This window comes from Dufourea novaeangliae, unplaced genomic scaffold (genome assembly GCF_001272555.1).
Source record: "Dufourea novaeangliae isolate 0120121106 unplaced genomic scaffold, ASM127255v1 scaffold14, whole genome shotgun sequence".
Classification (NCBI taxonomy): Eukaryota; Metazoa; Arthropoda; class Insecta; order Hymenoptera; family Halictidae; genus Dufourea; species Dufourea novaeangliae.
Window position 1 is genome coordinate 1,846,840 of NW_015373890.1, and position 15,228 is coordinate 1,862,067.

At 38.9% G+C, this 15,228-nt stretch overlaps 1 protein-coding gene across 1 annotated transcript; it reads right to left on the reverse strand.

Moving 5' to 3' along the window:
- Positions 1–940: 940 nt before the first annotated feature.
- Positions 941–6,127, reverse strand: LOC107185952 (kynurenine/alpha-aminoadipate aminotransferase, mitochondrial-like). The gene is made up of 8 exons (XM_015573731.1): positions 6,034–6,127; positions 5,642–5,829; positions 4,809–4,979; positions 3,399–3,659; positions 2,686–2,865; positions 1,864–1,990; positions 1,208–1,416; positions 941–1,015 (listed from the first exon to the last, which is right to left on the reverse strand). Exons 1-8 carry the CDS (start codon positions 6,125–6,127, stop codon positions 941–943), a joined length of 1,305 nt encoding a protein of 434 aa, XP_015429217.1.
- Between the last annotated feature and the right edge of the window lie 9,101 nt (positions 6,128–15,228).

A 15,228-nucleotide genomic window follows, 5' to 3' on the forward strand; every position in this document is an offset into this window, starting at 1 on the left:
CTATCTCTTGGATCCACGTAGTCTTCCTCCAATTCCAAGCTTCTCACATGCTTTCGAAACTTCTGTTCACTTTCTCCTATGGTGTTAGTTAATTTTTTAAAAGTCGAGTAACTTTTCAAATACATTTAATAATCATAAATGTCAGTACAAAGCAAAGTAAGTTGTATGAGGCCTTCCATCTACCCCTTTTGATTCTCTTACCCTTTTCAATTATTTGTTCGCTTCCTCTTTTCTTCAGAGGACGTAATTGTTCAGGCGTATTTTTAATACTCATAAATGTTAAATACTTACATCTATAGTGATTTTATATGTAGTTCATTATTAAATGTTTCTGACGTAGTAAACTATTAGCATATTGAGAAGGAAACGGACAGAATATCTAATCAACGCAATTTTATTTACAAAAAAATAATTTTACAAAGAGTCCAATAAGTACAACACTTTGCCGATCTCTGATAAATACACACGGTTCTAAACGTCTAAGATAATTAAGTACAAAATTTGCATTACCTCGTACGAAGTTATTCAATGAAACTTCACGACATTAATGGAAAGAGCAATGATAAGATTAAGAGGATGAAGCGATAATAGCTGCAATATTATCAGAATGCATCGCCGATTCGGCTTCGTCAATGTTTTAAATGATAAAAAAAGAATTAATACAATATTATAAATTATAAATATTCGAGACTTTGGTGTTACAACGTCCTCTAGGGGTCAAGTTGAGAAATATCTTGCGGAGATCACATAATTCTCCATTTTCTACGTTATTAATCGTCGGTAAGCTCTCGTCACTCAATAAAATGATTCCACTTTTCACCGACATACGATATATTCTACGAACAGTCTACTCTATCGACATAGTCGGTCGTTACGCGCGGTCGGTAACGTCGAAAATGCGGGATACACTACATTAAAAACGGTAATACTACTGTTAATTCTACGAATTTCCATTCGTTATTATATAATTATTTCGAAGTTCGGACCTGATCAGCTCTGCCAATCTTTGTAGCGCCTGAAAATAAAAATCATATAAAATTAATGAATATCTACCGACTGATAGTAATGTTCGCACATTAAATTGACAATACAGACAAAAATGTGTGTTTAATTAATAAAGGAAAAGGAAATTAAAAATATAGTATTTCCAACATATATTTTAACTGTGGAAAAAGTCATAAACGTTTAAAAATTCGTTATAACTTACCAGATCCATTTCTTGGTAAGAAGCTTTAGCAAAACTCGCCCTGATAGCATTGCAAGGTTTACTAGGATCCTTCATGAAGGCAGCACCAGGCGCCATTATAACGCCTTCTTTGACTCCTCGCTGCATGATCATCTTCCAAGTGTCTGTGATGCCTTGCACTTTGATCCACAGAAAGAATCCTCCCTTTGGCTCGGTGAAGTCTGCCAAGCCTATGTAGAACACAAACTCTATGTCATCTCCTTTGATGCAATATCGAAAATTTAATTACCTCCGTATAATTTCTATACATCCAAATAACGTAATTATAAATTAACTATTATCGATCCTTCAATATAATTAATGAATTTCACTAATAGTAATTTAACTCTGATCTACAATCATTAAAAAGAACTTCTTTTATTTTTACACAATGAATGTGGTAAGTTGAATAAAAAGAAAATAAGATGTTGATTGTAAACGCTAAACTATCGGCCTGTTGATAATTCCTCATACGACAATATTGAATATCCACCAAGTAATGTTTCTCCGAACCAATAAAATAGAAATCAATATTCAATGACAGAGTGATTCGAAAAACACCACGAACAAGATTCGAGGGTTCGGGACAACGTTAATACGGTTAATCATCTGCCTGTTAATTCGCAATTAATACAAACCGTTCAAGTGTTTTCGAGCGAGCGTCGCGATTATGTCCCTGCGCCGCTTGTAGAAATACCTTATCCCCATGAAGTGGCTCATCAGTCCATCGTATCCCCAGACTTTCAACAGCTTGTACAATATCACCTAGAAACAGGGAGGGACGGGCGTGAAGAAATTTCTTTTCCCTCGTATAATCCAACAAGTGATTAAGACTCGATAAGTGTTTACATTCCCGATAACAGTAGACACGCGCCACTAGTCGGTACAGCTTACGCGCGTCCAGCGATAATTACGCGAAGCGTGGTAACCACATTGATATTTTCCATCGCGTTTCATCATAATTGAGGGAGAATAATATTTACGACGCCCATTCGACCGTTCTGGTATCACAATACACGCCGGTATCATTATTAAGCGTGCTGTGACATGCGATTTATTGACGATCGTGACAGTATCGGGCGAGCATAACTCATTGGCGCAGCTCTTTATTTAACGATTGGTTACGACACCTCGGCCTGGAAAACGTTTCGTTCTTGGGAACGTTGATTTCTGACACGTCCGGTAAAGAATGGCGCATCGAGGGTTGAAATAAATTAAGAAAATGATCGCTGTAGTTAGAGATATGTCTATCGATTTACAAACAAAATAAGGTAGAAAATAGGTGATTATTGATTTAGAAATTTGACTAGGTTCAAATTGGATTTTTCTGGTGGTTGTTATCAATGATTGATATTATAGTACGTAGTTTGTACAAGGATTTTCTTCGAATTGATGGGGGTGTATAATAATACCGGTTGCTGGAAACATGGGGCAATAGGGGTTAAAACAACCCTACCAACCTGGGATAATGTAGGGGCATGAAGATGGCTGCTCTGCAAGTGGAGTTCTATGCTCACGATCAATGGCGCGGCGGCTGTTATGAATCCCAATCTAATACCGCTGCTAATCACTTTCGAGAAGGAGTCCACTCTGATCACTCGGCCTTCTGTGTCCAGTGATAAGAATGACTTTGGTTCCACCTGTGCATAGAAAAGCAACGATTGACGTCAACAGCACCTTTTCTTTATTCCACAAACACCCTCTTAATTTCTATGATCTTCTAATAACATTCAGAATAGAAAACATTTCATAGATAAATTTACGAAAACAGGAGGGAAGCAATTTTCATTTGTAAATTATTAAACATAAAAAGAAATTATCATAAACAAAAATGATCATAAAAGAATGATTATTTAACTCGGTGGTCTACTATTCCTTGCAAATTCACAGTTTAACCTCTTGCCTTACGATTACCTTGACATATTCCGTCGCCAGTATTACTTTGTTGTTGACAGTTTCCCAGAAACGAAAGGAATTCTCTACTTATGGCAACTGTACATTTACTGTACAAAGTTGAATATTAATACCATAAACGTAATATTTAACTTGGACTCAATGAAAACGAATAATGTTTATATTTGCTGTACCGATTTCGAAATCTTCAAATCGAGTCTGACTCGATGTTACAAGGCAAGGGGTTAATTATCGTTTATAAAGGAGAAACGTTACTTACATCTTCAAAATGCATGAAGTGGTAAGGATCGTCGTCGAGAATCAGGAAGTTGTACTCGCAAGCTATCCTGTAGATTTCTTTCCGTCTTTCCAGCGGGATAACGACACCGTTGGGGTTGCTCCCCGTGGCATTTATATACATTATCTTCGGCATTCTCTTTCCTGATAGCTGCCTACTCCTCAACGTTTCCCTGAGAATTTCTGGAACGACGCCTTGCTCGTCCTGAGGGATGGCGATCAGCTCTGCCTGATGGGGCGCTACCTGTAATCGAGAAACGACGCTTTTTCCGAGTCCATTCAAAATGTAAAAAATATTCAGGAAACTCTGACATCGGCTCAGATTACGTAAAGCGACTTCTATTCGATGGCTGTGTCATCGTGATTATGGGCAACGTGATCGAATTGTAATGAGGACTGATTATGTATTTTACGTAATCCGCGCGTCAATGGAAGCAGGAAGAGTGGATGTCTCGAGAAATTCGATAATGATGCATATTTAATCTGTCGTTAATCGAATGCACTGTTATTTCCCCTTTAAACTGGTTCGCCATGATGTAATTGTCCAAGTCGTTTTATTTTGACAGTGAAATTGGTTGTATAAATTGTTGATAATTTCGAGGTAGAATTGGGAATTCAGTACGAAATAGATAAACGCGATTAATTTTATAGAAACAACAGGGTGCAGTAAATCCTCGATGAATGTTCGAAGGCTCCTTGGCACTGACAAAGAGAGATTCGCAGGTGTTACGCTGACTTTTTAATTAGATTTAGTATAGCGATAGAGCTTGGATTTCTGAAGCCAATGATATTTGTTTCAGTCGCCTATGGCCATTAGTTTATGCAATATTTAATGTTCAGTGTCGAGGAGCCTTCGAACACTCATCGAGGATTTACTGTAATGCATGTATCAGCTTGTCTCGAAAGTGTTTTGTCACAAACGTTTTACTATATCGTTTCGATTCGTACCGATATTACGATCCTCAAGATCGTGGATCCGCGCAGAACCTTCCAGTTTCATTGTGCCTGATATGTTTAGGCCTCAAGGAACGTTACTTCCACCATTTCTATCCATCAAACATGTTTACTATATAATAAACGTTACATATAGCAAGCAACTCCCCTTGAATATTCTGGAGATCTGTCCTTTTCTCATACGAATTAAAAAATCGAAGATTTCTTAACGAAAAGAACCATTCTCAAAATTGAGCCCTACTTCCTGAAGATAAAAAATTGAACTTGGGTTATCAATCCTGGTACACCGATGTCAAAACGGAATATTCGGTGAAACTAGTTAATATCGTATTTCTTTCACCTCTCGAAAGTTCGTCTGTTATATGTTGTTTTTTACAAACTCGAAATAAAATCGCGAAGATGGTCGAGGACGTATAGAAAACAGGCGAGAATTACTGACCACCACTTCCACGCCGGGATAAAAAGGATCGTGCACCAGGAGCGGATCACCAGGACCGATTATAGCCTCGAGAGTTTTGCTTAATCCGTCCTGAGCTCCGGAGACGATCACAATGTCGCGGCTCTCCCACAAGGGAGGTGCGTGCGCCCTTCGCTGGAACTCCCTCAGGCACTGAAACCAATTTAATATCCAACGTCGTTAAACATATTGGGGGCAATTGCATTACGCTCGGGAAAGAAAAAGAGGAAAAAAAGTTCTAGTGACTCGAGAGGAGACGCGGGATAATCTGACGCACGTGGTCGATCGTAAACGGGAATCGTTCCCGGAGATTGTTATCGTGTCTGTGATTTCATTGCGCCATAATGGACAACGAATTTGGGAAGTATGAAATCATCGGTCTATTAATTAGATAGCGTCACTTCGAATACTATAGTATTGTCGAAATAATTCTATACAAATAATTTCTTGTGCACATTTGCATCATTGAGGTTAAAAGAAACCTTTTTCCTTTTAATAAATTGTATGACTTGAAAGATATCATTCAGGAAATAACAAAAAGTCAGTTGACACTTGCATAGTATTATTCGGAGTAGAAACGATTTTTATAATCTGGGATTATTATCCAATGTACATGTTTCTACCAGGATCCTTTTTATTTGAATAGGTTTTATTAAAATTCTCGTTATTTTCAAGGATAATTACACTAAACGTTATTCAATGTGTTTAGAATATTCCCACTTGACATGCATAAAATTTTTGGTTTAATTAGAGGGGCGTAAAGATCAAAGAGCATAGATTCTTGCTGTAACTGGTATTAATTATTAATTAATTACCTGAAGAAGTGGCGGGTAGCCCTGTGTAGGGATGTACTGGAGCGCAGCGCCCAGTTCCCTTTCACTGAGGGTGAACGAGGATCCGTCGTTAAGTTTGATGGAAATTTCAGTGAAAGGGAACGTTTCTTCATTTGGCATACCTTCCGCCAGGGATACCACATTTTTCGACGCGGAATACGCTATTTTCGCTGTAAAATATTATCGATGATTAACGTTCAAACCGCAAAATCCTGTTCTCTTTTCACTGTTGCTCGCGATTAAAAAAAAACGGTAACATCATTTTTTAATAACCTTAACGATGAAGAAAATGATTTTTAATTTTTTTCATCAATATAATTATGAACAAATGACCTTAAGACGTTTTTCTAAAAAACGATTTTTAATTTTCTTACTCAATTCCCTGGTGGTTGCGGATCTCCTCCGCTTCGAGACGTCCGTCTTGAAAGTCGAGTAATCCATCCCGAATTTCTCCTTACTTTTATGCATATTTAATGCCAGGTGGTACGTTCACTGTCAGCGATCCTTTCAAGCACTCACAGTTCGATATTGCCGCGAATAAAATATCAATTTACTAAAGGAAATATAAAAACTTTCGCCTCTTTTTATTCTTAGATCTTTGTTACGTATTTATAAATGTACTTCGGTGACAAGGAAAAACAAAAAAACAAGCCGGTTTAACGACACACTCTTCTCAGTGAAATGCTAACGCGACAACTATTAACAATGACAGCGCGCCCGCGTTCAGCCGGCTTTTATATTTCGCGATAGCTTTGGTTGCGTCAGATAACATTCGCGTATTCGAAAAGGAATACACGGGCGTCGTTTATTATTTAGATATTAGACGTCGACTATTTACCGCCTAGTATCGTGCACGATAACTTCCACGATGGCTGCAATGTCTGGAACAGCGATTTGTTATTAAGTTAAATGACTAAGCTCTAGAAATATAACACACATTGTTGCAGTAAAATAACATTTGCTTGTGTCGCATTTTCAGATAGTCGTCCGAAGTCGAATGCGAAGCATCGTGCTCGAGTAATAGAACTTTCATTGTGTACGGTTTCGATCCATTCTTTTCGGGGTTATCTCGTTCGAGCGCGATGATTTGATTTTTTCCCTTGAACAGCAGGAAATTTCAAGTGGGAAAACCGTATTAGAAGAATCGAAGTTTTTAAAGTGGTCGATGGTGTGACGAAAGAATCTGTATTATTCGTCGATTATGATGTAATCTAATGTAATCTTACATCGGCATGAATGAAGAACGAAAATGACGACGACACTGACCCGGTTGTTTAAATGCCTAACGATTTACGTAAGAATGATTTCCCGGTAATTGCACTCACCCTGCACGTGCAACGCCTAGAACGCCATTTTGAATCGACGCAGCCCATAGGGGAATCCAAAAACAATGATTATCGGGAAAGTACGATAAGTCATGCTCACGATTACGTAAAAAGACTAAAAGTGTCTTAAACAAATACTATTGAAACGTTATAAAACTGAAAATATGAAATATATATTTCAAAATATTGCTGGAGCTTCTGATCCTTCTAGTAGATAGCAATTTGCATTCAGTTTCTGAGCATGTATTAGACTCGTTTTTTAATCCTTGGTAAATGCAATAAACAGAATTTATGCAGTGACTTAACATCAATATATTCAATTGATTCTGTTCGATTAATGGATGACAAACGGAAACAATATGAGAGTTTCGTTCTCAAGTTCTTTCGGTTCATATTATATTGTATTAGTTCAGATGTATGTTACTTATAATCAGCACACAAACTCCAACGAAATTTGAGAAGGCGTGTTGCACCGGACGATAAATACGATTTCGGGGCGCGGTCCTCATAAATGTCTTGTTACGAAATTAATCTGAGGAATGATGTTTTCGTAAGCAATTATCTCTACATAACAAAAACACATGCATCTTCGATCGTTTCTCCGAGCGTATCAGCGTCCTAAAAACGCGATGGAAACCCTATTTTTGCTCAGGGAGAACGAAATGGAACTCTTTCCTCGATACAATACCGAGGAGTTGGATACAAAAAACAATCGATAGATTTTCGCGAAATCGTCGAAACATCGGTAAGAACCAATGGCAATTCGATGATGGGTATCGATAAATGTCGGATCAAATCCCATCGTCCTGAGGATCTTATCGATCATCGAGTGTCGGTTAATGGCTCGAAACGATCCGAGAAGAAGGACGTTTCACGGATAGCGATTTAATGAACCATGACATTTGCATCTCTAAGCCAATTAATCTGCCAAGATAAATTCCCTTGGTTTCTATTGGTCGTTCAGCTGACGTATAACGTATATCTCGGAACTGTTCCATCCCACCATCAGAATCTCGGGAGCACGCTGCTTTCTTTCTTTTTGCCGATCGCTAATCTAACGATGAAAATTTCGTAAGCGTTATTCTGATGCAAGAAACGAACAGAATTTACGCGGCTGCGATTTTTCCGGCGGGGACGGCGGCGACACTTGGAAAATAGCCGTCCGTCATTTTTAGCGGCCGGCGACCTCGGGGAATTGGGAGACTTCGGTTTCGATTAATATTTAGGCCTTCGATTAATATTTACACCTTCGATTAATATTTAGGCCTTCGATTAATATTTAGGTCTTATTCGTATATTTCTTTAATTTAAAGGGTTTATTTTGGTCCATTTCTTTTACTTTCTTTTCTTGTTCGATCATTTATGAACAAGCTGTAGGGTATACGGAATACTTTACATCTTTCATAATAATACCGTCATGGACCCAATTCCTGATCAGTTTAGTATATCGTTACCATATAATAAGTTTATTATAATAAAGGTTATTGTTCAAAAAGTTATTAAATAATTATTAACTATTTTGTAATTTATACGTCAAATTCTGTAACTCAGGATGAGATACAGACATATGATTTAGGTGATCAGAAATTGCTCCCTTCGAACTTACCTTAAAAGTTAAACTCTAATTTTGTATTACTATTTCTGTACTTTTGCCAATACCAAATTAAAGATAGAACATAGATTTACTCGAATAGCAACAATTCTTTTGGATTTGGTTAATTTTTCTACTTACACGTTAAAGAAACTGCGATACATAATTACTCTTAAGGGATCAAGAATTGTGTCCGTAACGATACTGGACTCATATTCCTTGTTTCAGTCGGAGTTTTCAGTCGGATAATTGGTGATAACTGGAAAGAATTGTAGCATCGGGCACCGTTTAAACCGAACATAATAGTCCAAAGAGATTGTGGGATGATGGTGATGAAAATAATTTAAAACGCACAAACCTGCAATAACAGGACGGAAAAATATCTGTTTTGACACTATTGGGATAACGCAGTCTCGAGTTAAAAACGTGGAAGATTTCACTAACGTCATCGTCGTTTGTGTTATTATCTACTTCTGTACACTGGAAGCTCCAACTTCGTTAGATTACTTCATTTAAAATTACATCGCTTGTCACATTTACACTGGATTCTAATTAACACTTTCATTGGATTTCTTGACTTTTAATCCTGCAGTTACCTGAATTTATTCATGTAGCAGAGAACTTCTTAGTGTTCTGATGTATTGTAATGATATTTAAGATAATAGAAGTTATAGGGATAAATTGAAGTTAACATTTATCTTAAGAGTAATGTAATCTTCACTCTCGATATAAACAAATACCACGCGTATCGAAATGAAAGAATAACAGACTGCATAAATATGGAAAACGCCCGAAAAATTGTTATTATTCATCTCGTTGTGACGGATTCAAGGTTACTTTCCATCGAAACTACATAACGCACGCAATCGGGGTAAGAAGATATGCATATCAATTCGCAGGAACTACTTCTCACGATAAAACTGTATCGACTAGATAAGGACAAATTATTCACGTTTCGCTGATTTTAAAAATCTTGAACTTTAACCCGTTCGCGCGAACGATTGCAAGCATTCAAATTTTCCGAGTTCAGTGACGCTTAAATGATACGCGATCGAACGGAATCGGAATAAGTACAATGGAACGGCCGATTACAACAAACTAGCCAGATAATGTCAGTCCAGTGAGATCCTGTTTTCAGCTGTTGCTAATGAATCTATGCGGACGTCATGCGCGATAATGGAGGAACGCCATAAGACGATGATACACGTTAAAGGGAACAAAACGCGTACACAGACGGGTTATCGATTCTCCTATTCATTAAACGCATCTGTACGATAGTAGTAATAAGAGTTGTTTTTGTTGCAATCGATTAGTGGCACGTGTCACTTTCGACGATAAGCTGTGCAAGTAATTAGCAATCCTTTATCGGAATTGACATAACTATATTTTACAGAATAACACTTTGTCAGTTATAATCGTTAAAAAAACAGCTTCCTGGAAGGTACATCAAAATATCAAACACTGTGACTAATTCTCAAGTGACCACTTCCGTTCGCCATGCGTTATCCTTACGTCAGGACTCCATTCGACGATCACGACAGTAGTATTTTGAAAACAAGAGGTGGAATAACAGAACTCGAGTCACTATCCTTCGAGTATAACAATTATTAATGAAAAGTTATCGGTAATCGACTGATACGGACAGGTTATCAAGTTCACGAGCGACAAGCTTGTAACGACAAAGTGGAAACGTCACAGTGACGTAATTGATTGTTTCTTTTTTTTTTTTACCAAACAGAGCCAGGTTGAGATTTTTTGTGCGTTCGGAATTTTGTGGAGGAATGAAAACTTTCAGTTTATTTGATACTATGACCGAAGTACACTGAACATTACATCAGTGATTTCACCCAGGGCCCAAAACCAAGCCGCCCTTATTAATTTAATATTATTTAATTAAGCATTTGGTATGCAGTGTTTACTTTTGTATGTATAATAATAATAATAATAATATATTTATTTTAAATAGAACCATTCCTTTCTTAAGGATCTTTGTTTGATTTTTTTAAAATAAAAATAAAAAAATATTCCTTATTTTCATAAAATGAAACAGATACTTAAAAGATTAATGGTTTTATGAAAAATAAATATTTTATTCCACATATAAGTACGAAACTAATGGTTGATAAATAACGACTCTTAATTACCTACAGGAATTTAATCCACTAAATATAGCTAAATGTCATATGCTATTTTAGGCTGTCCATAAAGATAGTTCCTTCTAGTAAACGAGTACTGTTACAAAGATTACATATGCAATGAATTTGATTAAATTCTGACTGTCTAAAATGTTCATAAGCATCAGAAAACTTTTGATTATTATTCTTACCAGCCCAAGTTTTACATATAATAAACGATCTGCGGCCACCCCTGAGTTTGGCCACCCTAGTGCGAGGGCACCTTCTGCACCCCCGTCAGGAACGGCCCTGATTCCACCCACAACCAATATGTATCAATCTGCTGTTCGATTCTTGTCTAGTTTAATTTTCACTTTGCATGATGCAATGGTCAACATTATTTAATATCTCTGCGATAATTATTTATACATATTCTGCAAATCGTAATTGCCTTGAAACGACTCGATTGACTCGAAGGTTACCGAGTCAGACCATTATAAAACGATAGAAAAAGACACTTGCATAACAGAGATCGTCTCTTTAAAATAATATCTCGTTGTAAATTACGCTTGATTCGAGGCGTCTTGGTAGCGACATCTTGTCCTTGTGGGTTGAACTGCTCCAAACTAAGCGACGATTTTACACCATTAACATTACGTTGCGCTGCCATTGGAATAATTATACTGCCAATGTGCCGGTTTCGACATTAAACTCATTTCATAATATTTATTTAATTTGAACTTGTGTAATTTGAGAGTTTCTTTCAATAAATATAAGTAGCCAAACGTTTTGGTACCGTAAGTTAGGGTAACTTTTACTCAGTCATGGTAAATTTCTTCCAAAGTCAGAAGTGATAATTTTCGACTTTGCAACCAAGCAAAATGTTAAATTACATTAATTTCCACGTAAAAAAATAGTTCGCGTAAGAAATACCCGCAGAACAGCTGGAAAATTGAAAATGGCCATTTTCTGACTTTGAAACTAAATTACTCCAACTTACGATACTTCCGATAATTCGAAAGTACTTTTATCGTAGGTACCTGCCAGATACTCTTTCTTAAACCAGCTCACCGCGACTGGTAAAAGTTACCTCGAAGCAATAAAATAATTCGAAAAATGTTGACCGTAACCAACGCAAGTTAGACTACCACGAACTAGCCCAAAATTCCAATAATATCCAACAATCCACTCGGACCGAAGCAAAACGGTCTATTCGATTCGACACCCTATATTAAGCATACAAATTAATTCCTGACCTCCTTCTCATAGATTGGTTGCGTATTTACAACAAACCAAAATACAATCTAATCTTGAAAATAATCCCCATCACTTTCTACAGATTTACACCATTTCTCGGTCAGTTGGCGAATCAACTCTCAAAAAAATGATAACGGTTTTGAGTCAGTAATATATTTCGGAGGCCACGGATTAATTTGCCCACCTAATTACAAGAAAACAATCCCCGTAAACAATCGTTACCAACAGGATCAACGGTCAAGAAAATCCCAAAGGGTTCGAACGGCCAATGTTCGCGCGAGCCGATCGCCGCGATCCCGGAAGAAGAATCCGAATCGGGCAATTTCTCCGTAGAAGGAGCCGCCGGATTGGCAAGACGGAGATGGAGAAACGTACTTAACGAACGGAGAAGTTCATTAAAAGCGAAACGACGTTAGCCGACCTAAAATCAACTCCCCGACGATTCCGCTTACGCTTGCATCCCACCTGAACCAGCGACGGATCCACAGGTGAGACAGAAAGAGAGGGGTTGGGGGGTTGTTGGAGACGGTTGCGCGGATAGTGGAACAGATGGATGGGCCGGTGGGTGGGACGAGGAGGTCGAGAAACGGCGAAAGAGAAGAGAGGCATAGCGGGTGGAAGAAGCTAGAAAAGGAGATGGGAAGGGTTGTAGGGTTGGGGGGAGAAATCGTGTCGACCTGGCGAGGTAGTTCATCGGTAAAGAGGTGAAAAAGAAAGAGACGGGTCCGCCGATAGGAAATAGATCCGCACGGATTGGCGTTAGGAACGAGACGGGGATCCAGAGGTGACGCTGAGAAGCGCGAAGGGGAACCGAGCAGGGAAAAAAAAAGGCCCATCTCCTCACGGGAGATTGTCTTCCTTCGAGAGGACTCGTAAGCCCCTCCGGTGCCGGCTGTCGTTAGCCTTAATAGAAACCACTCAGCGACTATGAATTGCCTACCGATTATCCTGCAAATTTCATTATTTTCCCGCTCGGAACGCCGTGACGCTCTCTCGTATTGGTCGATCCGGATACGTCGAAGCTTCTTGGGCCCTTTACGGTGAATTTCCCTTTTGGCGTCTTGGCTGGAAAATTAATTCGAAAGAATTGCTGGCGCTTGGAATCGAATTTAGGTTCGATGCTGGTTCGGATAGTATGATGCGATACTAGAGTTCTAATGTACACGTGTGTGTACATTTAATATCTACAAAACCTATGGGACATATAAAAATTTTTTCAAAAACAAAATATCATCTAAACGTAAATGTAGTCAAATATGTTTCTTACTCTTGAAAGGAAATTCAAGTCTGAAAGTGTTGAAAAGACACATTTATTTCATTCTTCTTCGCTCGTATCAGAAAACATTTACCAAGGTATAGAATATTTCCGACAAAAAATGTTCAGCCCGAAATCGTCCGCCGCAAAACTCATTCCAATAACGTCCGAATTTACCGCAACAGTAACCACGTTCCCGCAAAAGCGTGTATTGTTTAAAATCATGACAATGTCTTAGCGTCTCTAAACGTCTTCCGTTCACCGTTCTCGCAAGAATGATGAATCCTAAACGACTTAGAGTGAATGGGCCCAGAAAGTTTATTCTTATTCACCGTTCCGCTGGGTGCCCCGTTCACGAGATAGCAGTTTTGTATCTTATTCTTGCCGCAAAACTGGGCCCGTTTCACGCCCCAACGTTACCTAATTGGTTGCACCCCGTGGTCGCGGCCATTATACGGGGTGTCAAAATACCTCACCGCCACACGTAATCCTCCTGTGTCACCTATACATCGAAATACCTCAAGCCTGACCTTCCGAGCGCTTCACGTCCCCTCTTCTCTGGGGCACCACAAAGACTGTGCGTGTGCTTGTATCTCAAAGCGGCGGACCGAATGGAATGCACAATAGAATTGTCGCCACACGTCGTTTCGAGAAGTAAGAAGAGGTTTTCCTCGCCTCGTCTGGCGCGGTATATAAGCCGTCTCAGAAAAAGACCCTCTAACAGAAGTGCTTTTCCAAGTGTAACAACATGTGTTTACGTATGTTTCTCCTCATCCCCCCTTTCGAATCCTCAGGTTCTCGCCTCCCTCCACCCCCTAGCTCCATCTTCGTTTCTCACCCATTGTCGCGTGTATTCTTGAATGTTTCCTGGTTTCCTTTCCGTTTGTCTTCCTGTCTCTATCAACCCCCTAGCCCCTTCACCCCCGTGTCGATTCTCCTGTTTCACCTTTTCATCGGATGCCACATTCTTTCTCTCTGCTCCGTGACCGTTTCTTTCTGATTCAGGGACTGTATATACGCGACAATTGTGTCGCCGCGATTTGAACGCCCGCGCGCCAGCGCCTGGATCTGCCCAGGGATCGGGGGAACGAGGAAAGCAAAGGCGAAGAAGGGCAATTTTATTGTACTCCAAGGACGTGGATGGCGGAATCAACGGATCTCGGTTCTCTCCCTTACAGACGTATCGGTTACAATTCGAGCATGAACGCTCGCCCATGCCGCGAGAGGGAAGAATGAGGAGGTAGGAAACATTCCGCGGGCCTTTATAGACTTTCCCGGCCATCCACCCAACCTTTTCTTCGACGTTTCCGTGATTCCACGATATTTTGAACACTTGGAGGTATCATTTATCGTACGGCCACCGCCGTTTGAAGAGATTCGATTCGTTTCTGTGTTACGGCAACGGTGGGATGAGTCGTCTTAATTAAGGTGAATGATATTTTCTTAATGTTTCGTTGGTTTAGTGGGAAAACAATTATTCGTTATGATGCTTGCTGAATTCGCCTTAGAGAAAAATTATAGGTTTATCTATAAAAAAAAAGAACTGAAAGTGACCTTAAAAGCTCTGGAAAAAAGGGTTGATAAAAAATCGGGTAAAATCGTCTTAAAGCTTTCTTTGAATTGTATTAGACTAGCTAAAAAAAATATTTTTAGTATTAATCTAGGTTTAGTATTAATCTAGGTCCCTGTATAGACTTTTTTCTGGTTTGATATTGTAATCTTAATGGTTATATTAATAGTTAGGGGATCGAGAACTCGAGGCTTCAGTTTTATTCGTTGCAACGAGTGTCTAATTGCGAAATTGCCGCGCAATCGAGAAAATTGTGATTTAATCGAGAGTGATTCCAGGGCGTCGAAGACTTGAAATCTGATTTGACCTTTTCGACGGAACACGCTTTTAGTTCGCGCCTTTTCCAACTTCAACGGGGCTAATGGAATTACACCGAAGGACCGATAATTGCTGATAATTCGATGGAACTTCGTTAAGACGCTCATCTGGGTCGGAACGAAATGCTTTCATTTGATTA

Coding starts and splice junctions, on each gene's coding strand:
- LOC107185952 (XM_015573731.1), bottom strand. CDS start 6,127: ATGCATAAAAGTAAGGAGAAATTCGGGATGGATTACTCGACTTTCAAG. Junction 4,980..5,641: donor GCTACCCGCCACTTCTTCAG/GTAATTAATTAA, acceptor AATTGGTTTCAG/TGCCTGAGGGAGTTCCAGCG. Junction 3,660..4,808: donor ATCCCGGCGTGGAAGTGGTG/GTCAGTAATTCT, acceptor TCTCGATTACAG/GTAGCGCCCCATCAGGCAGA.